At 41.0% G+C, this 16,897-nt stretch overlaps 1 protein-coding gene across 1 annotated transcript in view; it reads left to right on the top strand.

Annotated features, from left to right (window-relative positions):
* The window catches only part of Cubn (cubilin), a 230,570-nt gene that overhangs the window by 22,952 nt on the left and 190,721 nt on the right, over nt 1–16,897 (top strand). Inside the window, exons 13-17 of the mRNA XM_069990436.1 lie at nt 495–607; nt 3,574–3,808; nt 8,143–8,324; nt 12,213–12,375; nt 13,767–13,957. Of these exons, the coding sequence (XP_069846537.1) occupies nt 495–607; nt 3,574–3,808; nt 8,143–8,324; nt 12,213–12,375; nt 13,767–13,957 (884 nt within the window). The remainder of the gene's footprint in view (nt 1–494; nt 608–3,573; nt 3,809–8,142; nt 8,325–12,212; nt 12,376–13,766; nt 13,958–16,897) is intronic.

Below are 16,897 nucleotides of genomic sequence, written 5' to 3'. Positions count from 1 at the left end.
TTTCCCAAGAGCCTCCCCAAATTCTCTCCTTGTTTCCCCATCCAGGTGTGGCTATTCTTACTTTATATCCAAATGGCCTCCATAAAGTCTCTTCTGGCTACTCTACCAGTCACTTAGGACTCCTGATTCATAATCAGTACATTTGTTGAGCTGTTACCATGTATTTAGGAAAATGGTAAACCCTTTGAGAAAATGGGGGGCAGGAAACACTGTCTCCTTTTATTCCCCACTCACCTTCTAGTGGAAAAACAAGATGAACACAATATGGCTGAACTAAAGCTGTGAACTAAGTTGTGTGAGATGAAGTCAAGTTTCAGACCAGGGTAGAGGATGGGAGAATTCAAGAAAAGCTTGTGGTGAAGGTGATTGCTTAACAGTTGAAATTGGAGTGAGTGGTAGGATTTGGTTAGTTATCAACAGAGGAGGACACAGGTGGGAATGGAAGACAAGAGTTGTGTAGCCTCTTCCTTATTTCTTCCTGTTTTCCCTTGCAGTTTGTGGAGGGTCCCTTTCAGAGCCGAATGGGAGCATCAGCTATACAGCTCTCGACACTCAATATGTGCGTGATGTTAACTGCTTCTGGGTTATCCGAACTGAAGTGGGAAAGGTAATGTTGCAACCATGGCCCCAATGGAGATGTCCTATGTATATTTCAATAAGGATATGTGTGTGCACATGAGTACATATCAAAATTAAGCTAGTGTGTGTTCAGTATTTTCTAAATGCCCACCTTTGGGTTAGGTATTTTGCCTACCTTTAAAAAAAATCTTACATTAATTTTTCAAAATAAGTAGTCCTATGTGCATTTTATAGATTAAATAATAGAAACTAGGAGAAGTTACATTGAGTTTTTTTTTTGGGGGGGGTCCAGTCGTGGGGCCTGAACTCTGGGCCTGTGTGCTGTCCTTCAGCTCTTCAGCTCAAGGCTAGCGCTCTACCATTTGAGCCACCACACCACTTCTGGCTTTTTTCTTTTTGCTTATGTGGTGCTGAGGAATCAAACCCAGGGCCTCATGCTTGCAAAGCAAGTGCTCTACCACTGAGCCACCTTCTCAGCCCTTGAGTTTTTGTTTTTAAGCACCATTTAATTTGTAATTGAAGTAGTTGAATCTCAATGTCAAGTTTGCTTCCCAAGCCCATACACTGTCTGCTGATGAACGATTATCTTCTTTGATTGGCTGACAGCAAGCTAGTAGTTAACTGGTAAAGTCCTGCTGTTACTGAGAAAGTAGTGTTTGAAGATCATCAAGATTTTAATCTTAGCCAGGTGCCCATGGCTCACGCCTGTAATCCTAGCTACTCAGGAGGCTGAGATTTGAGGATCGAGGTTCAAAGCCAGCTCTGGCAGGAAAATCCCTGAGACTCATCTCTTAAACCATTCTTTTCCAATAAACCACTAGAAAACTGGAAGTGGCTCTGTGGTTCAAGTGGTAGAGTGCTCACCTTGAGTTGAAGAATGAAGGGACAGCACCCAAGCCCAGAGTTCAAGCCCCATGACTGACCAAAAACAAAAAAAAGATTTTAATCTTCTCAGCATTATACAAAATTGGTGACTGGTATTGGGAGGGCTTATCAAATGTCTCTGGATCAGGTGTGAACACCGTAGTTCATGTACAATGGAGGAAACTGTCAGGCAGTAAGGAAAGTTATCCAGGTATGGTGGCTTGTACATGATATGAAGGACCCAACCATAAGACCCCAGAAGCCTGTGCTGTGCCTCTTATCTGTGATACAATTACTTTTAAAGTCGAGATGGAGCTGAGTACTAGTAATCCTAGATACTCAGGAGGCTGTGATCTGAGGATCAGAGTTGGAAACTAGCCAGGCCATGAGACTCCCTTTTTTTTTTTTTGTCAGTCATGGGTTTTGAACTCTGGGGCTGGGCTCTGACCCTGAGCTCTTCAGTCACAGCACTTCTGGTTTTCTGGTGGTTAGTTGGAGATAAAGTCTCACAGATATTCCTGCCCAGGCTGGCTTTGAACCATGATTTTCAGATCTCAGTTTCCTGAGTAGCCAGGATTACAGGCATAAACCAGTGGCAAGAGACTCTTATCTCCAGTTAATCACAGAAAAAGACAGAAGTGGTGCTGTGGCTAAAGCGGTGGAGCACTTGCTTTGGGGGGGGGGGGTAAAAGAAGTTTAGGGACAGTACCCAGGCGTAGAGTTTGAGCCCCAGGACAAGCAAAAAAAAAAAAAAAAATGAAATGGGAGCCATTGGGTTTCAGTGCTTTCATTCCAGACATGACCTACTCAGTATTCTACATATTTGTTTCTCAACCAGCTCCTAGATTCATTCAAATAAAGTGGCCCATTTGAGTAGATATTTTCTCTTGAAATCCTATTAATTTCTTCTAGCCAAGTAATACTACAAAAGACATTGTACAAGTGCCAGCAAAATGTTGCTTTCCCTTGAGGAGGGTGGGAAGGGCTCTTGGCGTCTGTTAAGCACACAATGGAATAAATTCCAAGAGAAATTTCCCAGTGGGCATGTAGTATGAATTTCCTTCCTTCCATTTAGCTTTCACGAATTCTGCTTCCTAACATTGAAAACAGTTTCCAAGAAAAAGTTCTTGTGTGAAAAACTTTCAATGTGTTTATTATCAATTTGTTAGGGAAATTACCTTGTTTTTGCTGGGATTGTATCTTCTCCCCACCATTCTATCTATCTATCTTTCTGTCTGTCTGTCTGTGTCTGTCTGTCTATCCATCGATCTATTTATCTATCTATCTATCTATCTATCTATCTATCCATCCATCCATCCACACATATATCTACATCTTTTTTATGCAGATATAATAAATAGCATTTCAGTGTCTTCAAGGACTGTAAATTTTGATCTTAATTAATTGGAATTTTGTAATGGCAATTTTTAGGTTTTGTATTTGATGGTACTGGGGTGGTATTCACATTCTCTCTCTTGCCAGGCAGGTGATCTACCTCTTGAACCACATTCTCAGCCATTTTTTGCTTTAGTTACTTTTCAAAAAAGATTTCTGAATGGGGCTGGATTCAGACTTTGATCCCTTGAACTCTCTCTCCCATGTAGACAGGATTAGACACATGCACCACTATACCTAGTTTATTTATTTGTAAAGATGGTGTCTTGATAATTTTATTTTGTCCAGGCTGGCCTTGAAGTATAATCTTTATGATCTCTGGTTCCCGTAAAGCTGAGATTACTTGGTGGTTGTAGCAATTAAAAAAATATTATTATTAAGGTGATGTACAGAGGGGTTATGGTTTCACAAGTAAATTTCAAAATAAGTACATTTCTTTGGGGGGGGTGATGGTCACCCTTTCCTTCACTCTCTCCCAGTTTTTCCCTTCCATTCCCATCTCCAGCTTGTACACTTCATTTTCAACATAGTGACCAGTTAGCACCACTGCTGCATTTGTTCACCCTGGTCTTAGCAGTGTTTCAAACACAAGTCTTTCCTACAAGATGTAGAATTGCTGCACACGATCCCTAGAATTGCTAGGGATCAGTAAGTATCGTCCTGTAGGAGTCCATTCTAGTTAGGAGAGCTAACATGGGGAATGGAAAATTAATACACCATTGCTTTGTGTTTTAGGTCCTGCGTATCACCTTCACATTTTTTGAATTGGAGCAAGCGAACAATTGTCCATATGAATTCCTTCAGATTCACGACGGAGACTCCTCGGCAGCTTTTCCCCTTGGAAGGTTCTGTGGTTACCAGCGCCCACAGGATGTCCTCAGCAGCGACAATGCGCTCTACCTCCACCTCTCTTCTGACCATCTGAGAAACGGGAGGGGCTTCACACTGAGATGGGAAACAGAGCAGCCAGGTACATGCATGTGCAGAGAAGCTAAACCCCTGGAGCTCATGATGCTCTCCCAGTGATGTTCTGAATGATACGGAGGGAGCCACAGATAGTACTCATTTCAATACCACATAAACCTGAAAAGGGATTGGATCTCATTTTATGTTTTAAAGCTAACAAATGAGAATATGTTGGAAGGGGTTAAGATATAGCATTCTTTCTAGGCACCAGTGGCCCATGTCTGTAATCCTAGCAACTCAGGAGGCTGAGATCTGAGGGATGCAGGTTCGAAGTGAGCTCAGTCAGAAAAGTTCACATGGCTTTATCTCCAATTAACCAGCAAAATGCTAGGCTGGAGACATGGCTGAAGTAAACAGTTATCCCTCCCTAGTAACTCCTGTTCCCGGTGGCAAAGTTTTGCTGGAATGTGGCTTGGTGAGAAGGTCTCCTGGAATGTGGCTTTGGGGCAGAATTGGTGGGACCAGCTGAATGGATAACAGAAAGCCCGCAAGGTAGAAATTGCATACCTGTCCTGGAGTTAAATTGCACACCTGTCCTGTCACCCCTGACTGACCTTTGACTTTCTGATGAATGACCTGATTCTTTGGGTGTGTGTGTGTGTGTGTGTGTGTGTGTGTGTGTGTGTGTGTGTGTGTGTGTGTGTGTGTGTGTGTGTGTGTGTGTGTGTGTGTGTGTGTGTGTGTGTGTGTGTGTGTGTGTGTGTGTGTGTGTGTGTGTGTGTGTGTGTGTGTGTGTGTCAGCTTGTATAAAACCCAGGGTTTACCCTTCCCCTCAAACCAAACTTCTTTTTGGCACTGGCCACGTTTGAGTGCCTAGCAATCAACTCCTTTATCCTCTCTTAAAAATAGTCTTGATTTTTGCCTGTCTGCATTGCTGTAAATGTCTTAAGTGGTAGAGTGTCAGCTATGTGAGAATAAGCCAAAAAAAGCACCAGGCCCTAAATTCAAGCCCTGATATCAGCATATAATATATATATGTAATTTGTTGGTTGTGGGGTTTGAACTCTGGGCCTGTGCACTGTCCCTGAGGTATTCAGCTTAAGGCAAGCACTCTATCACTTGAGCCACAGTGGCACTTCTGGTTTCCTGGTGGTTATTTGGAGATAAGAGTCTCATAGACTTTCATGCCTGGGCTGGCTTTGAACGGCGATCCTCAGATCTCAGCCTTCTTTTTTTTATTGTGAAAATAACATACAGAGGGTTACAATTACATGGGCAAGGTAATGAGTGCATTTCTTATCAAGCATTGTTGCCTCCTCCTTTGTTTACCCTTCACATCCCTTTCCATCTCCCCCCCCCCACCAAAGTTGTAAAGTTCATTTTTGACATAACGTCTTATACATCTCATTGTTGCAGTGGGTCCATCTGTATCCCTATTTAAAAATTTTATTTTTTCCCTTCCCCTCCACATATTATACCAACATCAAATTTAGTGAAAACATGGGTTATACCGTGGAGTAGTTAGGATTACAGGTGTTTGCCACCAGCATGCAACTACTCTTTTTGGGGGGCGGGGGTGGTCCGGTCGTGGGGCCTGAACTCTGGGCCTGGGCGCTGTCCTTCAGCAATTCAGCTCAAGGCTAGCGCTCTACCACTTGAGCCACAGCACCACTTCCTGCTTTTTTCTTTTTGCTTATGTGGTGCTGAGGAGTCGAACCCAGGGCCTCATGCATGCAAGGCAAGCGCTCTACCACTGAGCCACCTTCCCAGCCCTGATAATACTCATTCTCGGAAACCCTTTTAACTATAATGTTTTTATATATGAAAATTAGAGACAGCCCCACTGCATTTGCTATTAAGTCTGTGTACCTATCAGTGACATTTCTCATTCCTATCAGTTTCTTTGTTTAGTCTGATGCCACATCGGCTTGAAATCTTATAGGGAAAAATCCTATGTTTACACACCCTATATTCTTTGCATATGCATGTATACATTTTGGACTTGACATTGCACTAAATCTGTCACCATCTTAGGAAGAAGTGATCTTTCAACAATGATCCTACATATCTGTTTCCATGGATTATGTTGATTTTTGCTCAGCTTAGTTTCAATATTCCTTGGCAACGATTTATAGATTTCAGTGTGAACTTCTCCATCTATCTTGACAGATGGATTTATAAATATTTAATGTTTTATACTATGTGAAATACTAACTATTTAAAATTTAATTTTCTCTTTAATACTAGTATGTAGAAATATAATGCATTTTACTTGGATTATGGCCAGATTGCAAAATTAATCAATTCAATTTTTTTAAAGTTTTATTAAGGATTTCATGGAAAAAGATTGAAAGTAGGGAGAAATAGAAAAAAAATGAGAAAAACATTTTCTGTTCCCAACACAGGAAATAGGTATTTTTTTTTCAAGTACTATTTACTAGAGTTTGGACTCAGGGCCATATTCTTTCTTTCTTTCTTCATTTCTTTCTTCCTTCCTTTCTTCCTTCCTTCCTTTCTTTCTTGCTTTCTTTTTTTTTTTGTCATCCATGAAACTTGAAATCTGGGCCTGGGCGCTATCCCTCAGCTCTTCAGCTCAAGGCTAGCACTCTACCACTTGAGCCACAGTGCCACTTCTGCTTTTCTGGTAGTTTATTGGAGAGCAGAGTCTCATGGACTTTCCTGCCCGGTCTGGCTTTGAACAGTGATTCTCGGCTCTCAGCTTCCTGAGTATGTAGGATTATAGGCATGAGCCACCAGTTCCTGACTTCAGGACCATTTACTTTCTAGGCAGGTACTCTATTGCTTGCGCCACACACCCATCCTTTTTTGTTTTCATTGTTTTTCAAAAAGGTTCTTCAGTGTTTGCCTCAGCTGGTCTGGATCACAATCTTTCTATTTACTCTTTCTGATACATGCTTCCCAATCAGCTAGGATTACTGATGTGAGTCTCCATGCCCAGCCCTTTCCATTTATCACTGTTAATGTTTTTGTTTTGTTTTTCTGCAAGTCCTGGGTTTGAACTCAGGGCCTGTACCTGAAGGCTGTGCTCAAGGCTAGCACTCTACCATTTGAGCTACAGTGCTACTTCTGGCCTTTTCTGTTTATGTGATACTGAGGAATTGAACTCAGGGCTTCATGCATGCTAGGCAAGCACTCTACCACTAAGCCATATTCCCAGCCTATCACTGTTATTCTTTTCTTTAACTTATTGCTCCAGATTAAGCCTCCACTACAAAGCTAAGTACAAGTGATGGGTAGAGATGTCCAATAGTATATCACTGAATACTTGTTAACTATAAGATTTTGTAGACAACTTTGATTATATCAAAAGTATTCTCTCCTCTTCTAGTTAATATTGATATGGAGAAAAATTACAAATTCAGTGTTGTGCAACATTAATCATCTTGTTTTGTTTCTGGTTTTATGGCCCAGAAATTTGGGAAAGTCCCACATGACTTGGCATAGACAAGTAGAGAATATTTCTTTTATGCTTCTTTTACTGGTTTTGTAAGTCTTGTTTAGAAGTTATTAATGATGATAGGTCAAATTTATCCTTTCTTCACTTGTTTTCTGATGTTAGTCATTGGATTAGAGGTTTCCTACATTTACTCTTTGCTTTCACATGAAGATCATCCAAGACATGCAGAATAAATCATTGTTGTACAAGAAGGGTTACAGTTTCATAAGTCAGATAGAGCACATTTCCTATTGGACATGGTCACCCTTCCCTCTCTCTCCAAGTTTTTCCCTACTGTCCTCACCCACAAGTTGTATAGTTCATTTTCAACATAGTGTTTATTGAATACCACTGCTACACTTGTTCATCCTTTGTCCCTCCATTTCTTCTTAATTTTCCAGGATATATACTGGATACCTATTTGCATTTTCCCATTCTTTTCATTCATCTACTCCTTTCCCCTTGACCCTACCTCACCCTTTTGAGTACCTACTTCCCTGGTGATTTATTTTATTGAATTTTGATTTTTGTTTCTCTGGGAACTTAAACTCAGGTCTCCCTGGAATCTACATTATTTACATTTACATACCACCCAACGTATTTATGAGTTTGTTAGCTAAATGTAGCTTCCACATATGAAAGAAAACATAGGATTTTTGTCTCTTTGGGCATGACTTAACTTCACTGGACATATCTGAGTATCTTCATTTATAAAATGATGACTTTTGTTAAGCAACCTTGTTAAATGAAAAATATGTAGTGTTTAGTATTTCAAAATAAAAATGAAGCAGGAAACTGAAAACCTTGTTTAATTTATGAAGTTATCAAAAATGCTAATAATTATTAAGTAGAGTTTTACCTATAGCAGGGTATGGTATTTCTATATGAATGATATGCAGATGTAGAGATGTTTTGTTTATGTTGTTTCCTCTTCTTTTTAGAGTGTGGAGGTATTCTGAATGGTACTTATGGTTCTATCAAGTCTCCCGGATATCCTGGGAACTACCCCCCAGGAAGAGATTGTGTTTGGCGCATCTTAACCAGCCCAGGCCTCTTGATAACATTTACTTTTGGGACCTTGAGCCTGGAAAGTCATGAGGATTGTAACAAAGACTACCTAGAGGTAAACAATTATGTTTATTTTGAAAGAACATGTCAGCACACTGAGATTTGATCATATCAATGGATGACCCAAATTTACTAGCAATAATTAGATGTGTTTCTCAAAAGCTAGCCAATGTCTATGTTATTGCTAATTATCCTCAGTTTGTTTTTTATTTCAGATTTCCATTCAAATCTGGGGAACAGACTATCTTGCCTTTTCCCCTGCACCTTCTTGGTAGTCTGGAAAGAGCAGAATTTATGATTCACTAAATAATAATCATTGCCTCCAATATATATTAGAATACTTCATTCAGATCTTCAGTTGTACATACAGATTTTGCCACAACTTGACTCTGGTACTACATCAAGGAAAATAGATTAATAGTAATTGTAGCCAGACGCCAGTGGCTCACGCCTGTAATCCTAGCTATGCAGGAGGCTGAGATCGTGGTTCAAAGTCAGCCTGGGCAGGAAAGTTTGTGCGACTTTGGATTTTTTTTTTTGGGGGGGGTCCAGTCGTGGGCTTGAACTCTGGGCCTGGGCGCTGTCCCTCAGCTCTTCAGCTCAAGGCTAGTGCTCAACCACTTGAACCACAGTGCCACTTCCGGCTTTTTTTTTCTGCTTATGTGGTGCTGAGGAATCGAACCCAGGGCCTCATGAAAACAAGGCAAGCGCTCTACCACTGAGTCACCTTCCCAGCCCAGTTTATGTGACTCTGAAAACCATTTAACCATCAGAAAACTGCAAGTGGCACTGTGTCTCAAGTGGTAAAGTGCTAGCCTTGTGCTGAAGTGCTCAGGGACGGTGCCCAGGCCCAGAGTTCAAGCCCCATAACTGACAAGAAAAAAAATAGTAATTTTGTTGGAATCTCAGGAAAATATTTTGAGAATTGTCATTTGGAGGAAAGTTTCCAGTCTGAGTCCCTCTCGACTCCCAAAATGAAAGGTTAGAACATAGAGCAGGGAAAATCCTTTTATATCTGATGCCATATGCATAATGATACATAAAAATAATGCTCTCCCAGGGCTGGGAAGATGGCTTAGTAGTAGAGTACTTGGCTAGCATGCATGAAGCCCTGGTTTGATTCCTCAGTACCACATACAGAGAAAAAGCTGGAAGTGGTACTGTGGCTCAGGTGGTAGAGTGCTAGCCTTAAGCCAAAGAAGGGATAGTACTCAGACCCTGAGTTCAAGCCCCAAAACTGGCAAAAACAAAATAATGCTCTCCTTTTGTTGACAGAAAATATCATTGAGGAGATTGATTGTTCTTGATATATTTTTGGTTAGCATAAGTCTCGGTACATCATAGGAGTGCTAAAAAGACAATAAGCTCTTCTGATTCCCATTAGAGAAGGAAAGCGTGCTGTGGAATTATTCATAAAGGATTGAAGGATGCAGCTGTCAAGCAGGGTCTCCACAAGTTGAAATTATTAATAATTCAGTAGCAGTAATAATGGATTTTGAAACCTTTGGGAATGACTTTTCAATCTTCCGATTGTCTCTTCTTGGAAAATTTTTAGCAAAATAACCTTTTAAATGTTGATAGTGAAAAGTGAGTTATCTTGAAACTCATATTCAGTAAATTCTATCAATTTAAAATTTGTTTTTTTATTTCTATATATTAATATCTGGATATAAAGTGCCAATCATTCTGACAACATTCAAATGCCTCTCATTTCTCATCAAGCTACATTATTCAATGAACTAGTTAAATACAGGAATAAATGCTATCTTGTACTTTTGCTATTAATTGGGAAAAGTTATTAGAAGGACCTGATCATATTAAAAACATTCTTTAGTTCATTCAGTCTGGTTTTTTTTTTTTTTTGTCGGTCGTGGGGCTTGAACTCTGGGCCTGGACGCTGTCCCTCAGCTCTTCAGCTCAAGGCGAGCGCTCTACCACTTGAGCTACAGCGCCACTTCCGGTTTTCTGGTGGTTTTATTGGAGATAGGAGTCTCACGGTCTTTCCTGCCTGGGCTGGCTTTGAACCGTGATCCTCAGATCTCAGCCTCCTGAGTAGCTAGGATTACAGGCGTGAGCCACCAGCGCCCGGCTCAGTCTGGTTTTATTATGCAGTATATTCAGGCTTTGCAATTAGAACAAAACTATAGAGACATTCGTGATTATTATTAATTTTTTGTTTTTGTTTCTGTTTTTTTTGCCAGTCCTGGGCTTTGAACTCAGGGCCTAGGCACTGTCCCTGAGCTTCTTTTGTTCAACGCTAGCACTACCATTTGAACCATAGGCCATTTCTCGCTTTTTCTGTTTATGTGGTACTGAGGAATTGAATCCAGGGCTTCATGAATGCTTTAAGCATGCACTCTACCTCTAAGCCACATTATCAGCCCTTCACGTGATTATTAAATAAATGAAAGTCAATAATGAAAAATTCTTTCTTGTTGCCCGGCGCTGGTGGTTCATGCCTATAAAGCTACTCAGGAGGCTGAGATCTGAGGAAGCCAGTCTGGGCAGGAAAGGCTGTGAGACTTTTATCTCCAATTAACCACCAGAAAACTGGAAGTGGAGCTTGTCTAAAGTGGTAAAGCGCTAGCCTTGAGCTTAAGAACTGAGGGACAGTGCCAGGCCCAGACTTTAAGCCCCATGACCGATCCCCCCACACACCAAAAAATAATTCTTATTGATGTTGTTTTTGTGCTAGTAGTGGGGCTTGAACTCAGGGCCTTGTGCAACTTGGGTGCTGGTGGCTCATGCCTATAATCTTAGCTACTCAGGAGGCTGAGATCTGAGGATTGTGGTTCAAAGTCCATGAGACTCTTATCTCCAATTAACCACCAGAAAACCAAAAGTGTCACTGTGGCTCAAGTGGTGGAGTACGAGCCTTGAGCTGAAGAGCTGAGGGACAGCACCCAGGACCAGTGTTCAAGCCCCACAACTGACCAAAAAAAAAAAAAAATCTACAACTTTCTAAGATTTCTGCTGTTATTCTGTAGTTCTTTATTGGTATTGAAGTTGTACTTTTAAAATTTCATTCCACTCCTTAGGGCATCTTTGTTCTGTGTCTAATATGACTATACTTCCTTTTTTTCCACGATCCTCCTGAGCATCTAGACTGAATTGTGAATCTATTGAGATCACTAGAAGTTCCTTGTCAACTTCCTTTTCTATACATCCATCTTCTGTTAGGTCAAAATGAATATCTGGGGGAGTAACACCTTAGAAATTAACCTCAGACAGATCATGGGAGAATTAAGAATGTGGTTTAGTGGTAGAGCACTGGCTTAGCATGCTTGAAGCCTGGGGTTTCATTCCTCAGTACCACATGAACAGAAAAAGGCAGAAGTGGTGCTGTGGCTCAAGTGGTAGAGTGCTAGCCTTGAGCAAAAGAAACTCAGGCCGGGCACTGGTGGCTCACGCCTGTAATCCTAGCTACTAAGGAGGCTGAGATATGAGGATCGCAGTTCAAAGCCAGCCCAGGCAGGAGAGACCGTGAGACTCCTATCTCCAATAAATCACCAGAAAACCGGAAGTGGCGCTGTAGCTCAAGTGGTAGAGCACTCGCCTTGAGCTGAATAGCTGAGGGACAGCGCCCAGGCCCAGAGTTCAAGACCCACGACCGACAAAAAAAAAAGAAACTCAGGGACAGTGCCCAGGCCCTGAGTTCAAGCCCCAAGACTGACAAAAAAAAAAAAAATCATGAGAAAAACCCAAAATATATGCCCAGCCTCAAAATTGTAATCCTGATAGTATGGACAGGCATCTGTGTTGACTCAAGAAGGCCATGACTTTCAGGGAACTCACCTGGTGTGTGTGTAGGACAAGGAAACTTCTGAGAGACATCACTTTTCTATAATAGGTTTTCTGCAGTTCATCTACAAAACAACCTGTTGTTGTTGTTTTAATAGGACTTGGCCTCTTTGACTTGAATGACTCAACTCTTGTGTTTTAGATCCGAGATGGTCCTTTGCCTCAGGACCCAGTTCTTGGGAAATACTGTACCACTCTCTCTGTTCCACCACTCAAGACGACCGGTCCCTTTGCCAGAATTCATTTCCATTCTGACACCCAGATTAGCGACCGAGGCTTCCACATCACCTACCTGACATCACCTGGTAAGTAACCTGCCAATTGGGAGTTTGCTGTGCATTTAGAAGGGCAATGCTATCTTTCTAGCTGTCTTCTATTAGACCCATGTCATGTGTGTTTATAAATATTTTTCTTATAACTCCAGATTCTTTTTAATCTTCTAGTACCCCATTAGTAAGACTAAAATGTCCCTTGGTCCCTAAAGAATGGAATCCACATTATGAGGCACCAAAAAACTAAGTCAGTTCCCTAGTGGTGTTTGATATTTTGCGGTAGGAGTGGTCGTTGATGTCTAGAGATGTGTCTGACTTGACTGTTGGATCAAATCCAACTGCATAGAAGCTTGCTTCCAGAATGGCAGGGTCTTGGTCCCTGGAGCTCATTTCCAGTGAAATGCTGTTAGCTATGATTTCTTCAGTTGTCTTGATGCCTTAAAACCAACAAAAAACAAAACAAATGAAATGCTCTATGATTTCCATGTAAGAGATACAGAGAATTTTGTTCATGTAGTCCATGATCATGTTTTTAATGAAAATTTATATCAACAATACTTATGAAGTCTCAGTATAAGGAAAACTAACAACAAATGTTTTTATGATTCCCCTTTCTCTAGTTCCTTTGCTTCAGGCTTAATATGCAGTAGGTCTTGTTGAATTCCTTATAGCCCTTACACATACTGTCTGATCTACCTTTCTTTGGCCACATGTTCCTATTCTATATTAGTTTCTCTTTTAATCTGCCTCATTTATATAGTTACATATTTTATTTTGCTATGTTATTTTTGTATTAAATACAGTAAATCTTTTCAGAATAAATCAGAGCATTCATGTATTTTAAAAGTAATTTATAGAATAGAACAGAAGAGAACATCTTTCTTTCTGTCTCTTTCTCTTTCTTTCTTTCTTCCTTCCTTTCTTCCTTTCTTTTCTCTCTTTCTTTCTCCTTCCTTCCTTCCTTCCTTCGTTCCTTCGTTCCTTCCTTCGTTCCTTCCTTCCTTCCTTTCGGGCCCTGGTGCTCTCCCTGAGCTCTTTAGTTCAAGGCTAGTACTCTACCACTTGAGTTACAGTGCCACTTCCAGTTTGTTTGGTGGTTAATTGGAGATAAGAGACTCACAGACTTTCCTGCCCAGGCTGGCATCTAACCATGATCCTCAGATCTCAGCCTCCTAAGTAGCTAGGATTACAGGTGTGAGCCACCAGTGCCTGGCTCTACATCTATTTCTTTAGGGTTCAAGGATTCCTTACATATAATGTCAAATTAAAACTATCTCATAAGGAGGAGCATAAGCCTAAGCAGGGTGAATAAAGTGGGTATGTGATCTATTATTGTGTGTGCAAATTTCTCTAATACTAGATCCAAATGGGAGCCAGAGGAATGCCATCCGTGTAACCTTTCTTTTCTTCTCCATTCTCCTTAGCCGATCTGCAATGTGGAGGGAGCTACACAAGCCCAGAGGGCGAGATCCTCCTTTCTGACTTCTCTGGGCCTCTGGCCCATGGTGGTCAATGTATCTATACCATAACCCTGCCTCCGGGAGAGCAAATCGACCTCAACTTCACCCATGTGGAGCTGGAAGGCCAGAATGGATGCTCTCATAGTTACATCGAGGTAACTTTTTCTAATCAATTCTTAGAATTTCTTCATTAACATTTTTCTATTCTTCATAGTCTTCAAATGGCTTTTAGGCCAACAACATCAAGATCTTGTAAAAAAAAAAAAAGCCATTTTATACTCCATCCTAGCCCTGCTGAATCTACCCATGGAGGTGTTTCTGACCGTGGAGGTTGGAATAATTCTAGAACCACTCTAGAACAGTGGTTCTAGAGAATTTGAAGTGAATCTTTAAAACAGATGTAAAGAAGGTAACACAAGAGATTGATCATATCAAAAACATTCTTTGGTTCACTAAGTCCCAATTATCAAGGTGCATGCAGGTAAGTAAGGATAATAAGCTCTAATAACAGGCAAAAGATTTCAGAGTTTACCTGGGATACTTGTCCTAATTGAGGGAATTCAACCTGGAGAAACTAGGAGATTTTCACACATGGCTCAGCAAGTCAGTGACAGAGTGATAGGAAAGTGTGCGATGTCGCTTGTGTTAATGTATTTAACCTCATTCATTCATTATCCCTGCTAGCTAGGTTACCTTCAGAACATGCTCACTTTGATTTCAGTTTGTAATGCTCATAATATGAGAATATCTAAAGCAATCAACAGGCTGCTTTTTGTTCATTGGTCTTGGCATTTCTTTTCTGCTTAATTATTGGTCAAGCCACAAATTAGAGTGGAGAGCAAGATAAACTATTCTTTGTTGGTCTCAATCATTTTTACATAAACTCAGAGAATCATTTACAATTCTGTTTGCTCATGAGGGTCAGTTATTTGATTTTCCAGAAAAGTCTATATAAACTCCTGATCTGTGTCTTGAGGAGACATAGAACTTTAATATATAATCTGGGCTTTATAGAAGCACAGAAGTGCTAACTATGCACATCTAATACCTTCAGTAATATGCTGATTGCTGCCAAGTTTGGTAATTTCTTTACCTAAGTTGTATTTCATCATCACAAAACCATTATTATTCCCTCCTTTTTTGTGTGTGCTGGCCCTGGGACTTGAACTCAAGGCCTGGACACTACCCCTGAGCTTTATCACTCAAAGCTAGTGCTCTACCAATATCTGCTTTTGCTTTTTATGAGTAATTGGAGATAAGAGTCTTCTGGACTGATAAAGGGATCTTGAGAAATTAAGAATTATTGTGATGGGGGCTGGGAAGGTGACTCAGTGGTAGAGCACTTGCCTTGCATTCCTGAGGCCCTGGGTTCGATTCCTCAGCACCACATAAGCAAAAAGAAAAAAGCCGGAAGTGGCGCTGTGGCTCAAGTGGTGGAGCGCTAGCCTTGAGCTGAAGAGCTGAGGGACAGCCCCCAGGCCCAGAGTTCAGTCCCCATGATCAGACCCCCCCCCCAAAAAAAAAAGAATTATTGTGATGGGATGTATTGTTCTGCTAGCAGTGATTTCATTTTTAAAAGTGTTACTTAAAAAGTGAAATGGTTAGGCAGAGGAATAAGAGATGTTTTTCTTGAGGTACTTTGGTGGTTCAAAGTAGAGGTGACTTTGACATTCATAAACTAAATTTAACCAGAGAAAGTCTGCTTTCTCACCCCAAACTTGAAAGAATGGGGAACTCAGAGCAATAGGGAAGACCCAGTAAGAACTTTTCTTCTGAGCATGAGTAGATGCACTCCAAAGAATCCTGGTTCTCATTTTGCCGTTGCTTTCTTGCCAGGCAAGCATATTTTTTAGATGAAAATTAAGATCCCACTGCCTAATGTATAGGTTTCATATACAGTGTGGTTTGAAAGACATTCCTTTTGCTCAGTAAAAGAGAAACTCATAAGTGTACATTTGAGAATAAAATTTAAGTATGAAAAATTATGGGTTTCATGTTTTCAAGACCCTGAACTCTGGGCCTGGGCGCTGCCCCTCAACACTTCAGCTGTAGACTAGCGCTCTACCACTTGAGCCTCAGCCCCACTTCTGGCTTTTTCTGCTTATGTGGTGCTGAGGAATCAAACCCAGGGGCTCATGCATGCAAGGCAAGCACTCTACCACTGAGCTACCTTCCCAGCCCCATAAGAACCATATTTCTTTAAAAGAAAAATCCTGCACAAGAGAAAGTAAACATTTGTATGGTATTTACCTTTTCCAGCTCAAGTTTTTCTTTTTTTTTTTGGTCTGGTCGTGGAGCCTGAACTCTGGACTTGGGTGCTGTCCCTCAGCTCTTCAGCTCAAGGCTAGCGCTCTACTACTTGAGCCACAGTGCCACTTCCAGCTTTTTTCTTTTTGCTTATGTGGTGCTGAGGAATCAAAACCAGGGCTTCAGGCATGCAAGGCAAGCTCTCTACCACTGAGCCACCTTCCCAGCCCTCAAGTTTTTCTTTTAAAAACAAGTATTGCTAATAGAGCACTTGGTATGGCTCCATAAGAATGACTAGAAAAAGAGATCAATTCCTGGTTCATCTGTTTTATCCAAGAGTTTATAAATTGTGTGGAACAGTTCACTGGATGTAACAGGATCATCTTTCCAGAATATAAAACAGTGCCTCCTCATGAAAACTTCATAAGTTATTTAAGCCATTAGTACCCTAGGTGAAGGACATATATGAGATTGTAACGGAAGCTTTATTTTTCTTTCCAGAATGTTCAAGTTGTAAGCTAAATCATAAAGTCTGCAGTTTCTATGATGTTAATGCTTGGGATAAGATGGACTGTCCATCTTACCAGCTATATACCTCTTTTTTTTTTTTTTTTTTTGGTTGGTCATGGGGCTTGAATTCTGGGCCTGGGTGCTGTCCCTGAGCTCTTCAGCTTAAAGCAAGCAGCCTACCACTTGAGCCACAATGCCACTTTTGGTTTTTTGATGGCTAATTGGAGATAAGACTATCATGGACTTTTCTGCCTGGGCTGGCTTTGAACTGGGATCCTCAGGTCTCAACCTCCTGAGTAGTTGTATTACAGGCGTGAGGCACCAGCACCCAGCCCAGC

This window comes from Dipodomys merriami, unplaced genomic scaffold (genome assembly GCF_024711535.1).
Source record: "Dipodomys merriami isolate MVZ:Mamm:240054 unplaced genomic scaffold, mDipMer1.0.p SCAF_4, whole genome shotgun sequence".
NCBI lineage: Eukaryota > Metazoa > Chordata > Mammalia > Rodentia > Heteromyidae > Dipodomys > Dipodomys merriami.
This window is presented reverse-complemented; position numbering and strand designations above follow the sequence as displayed.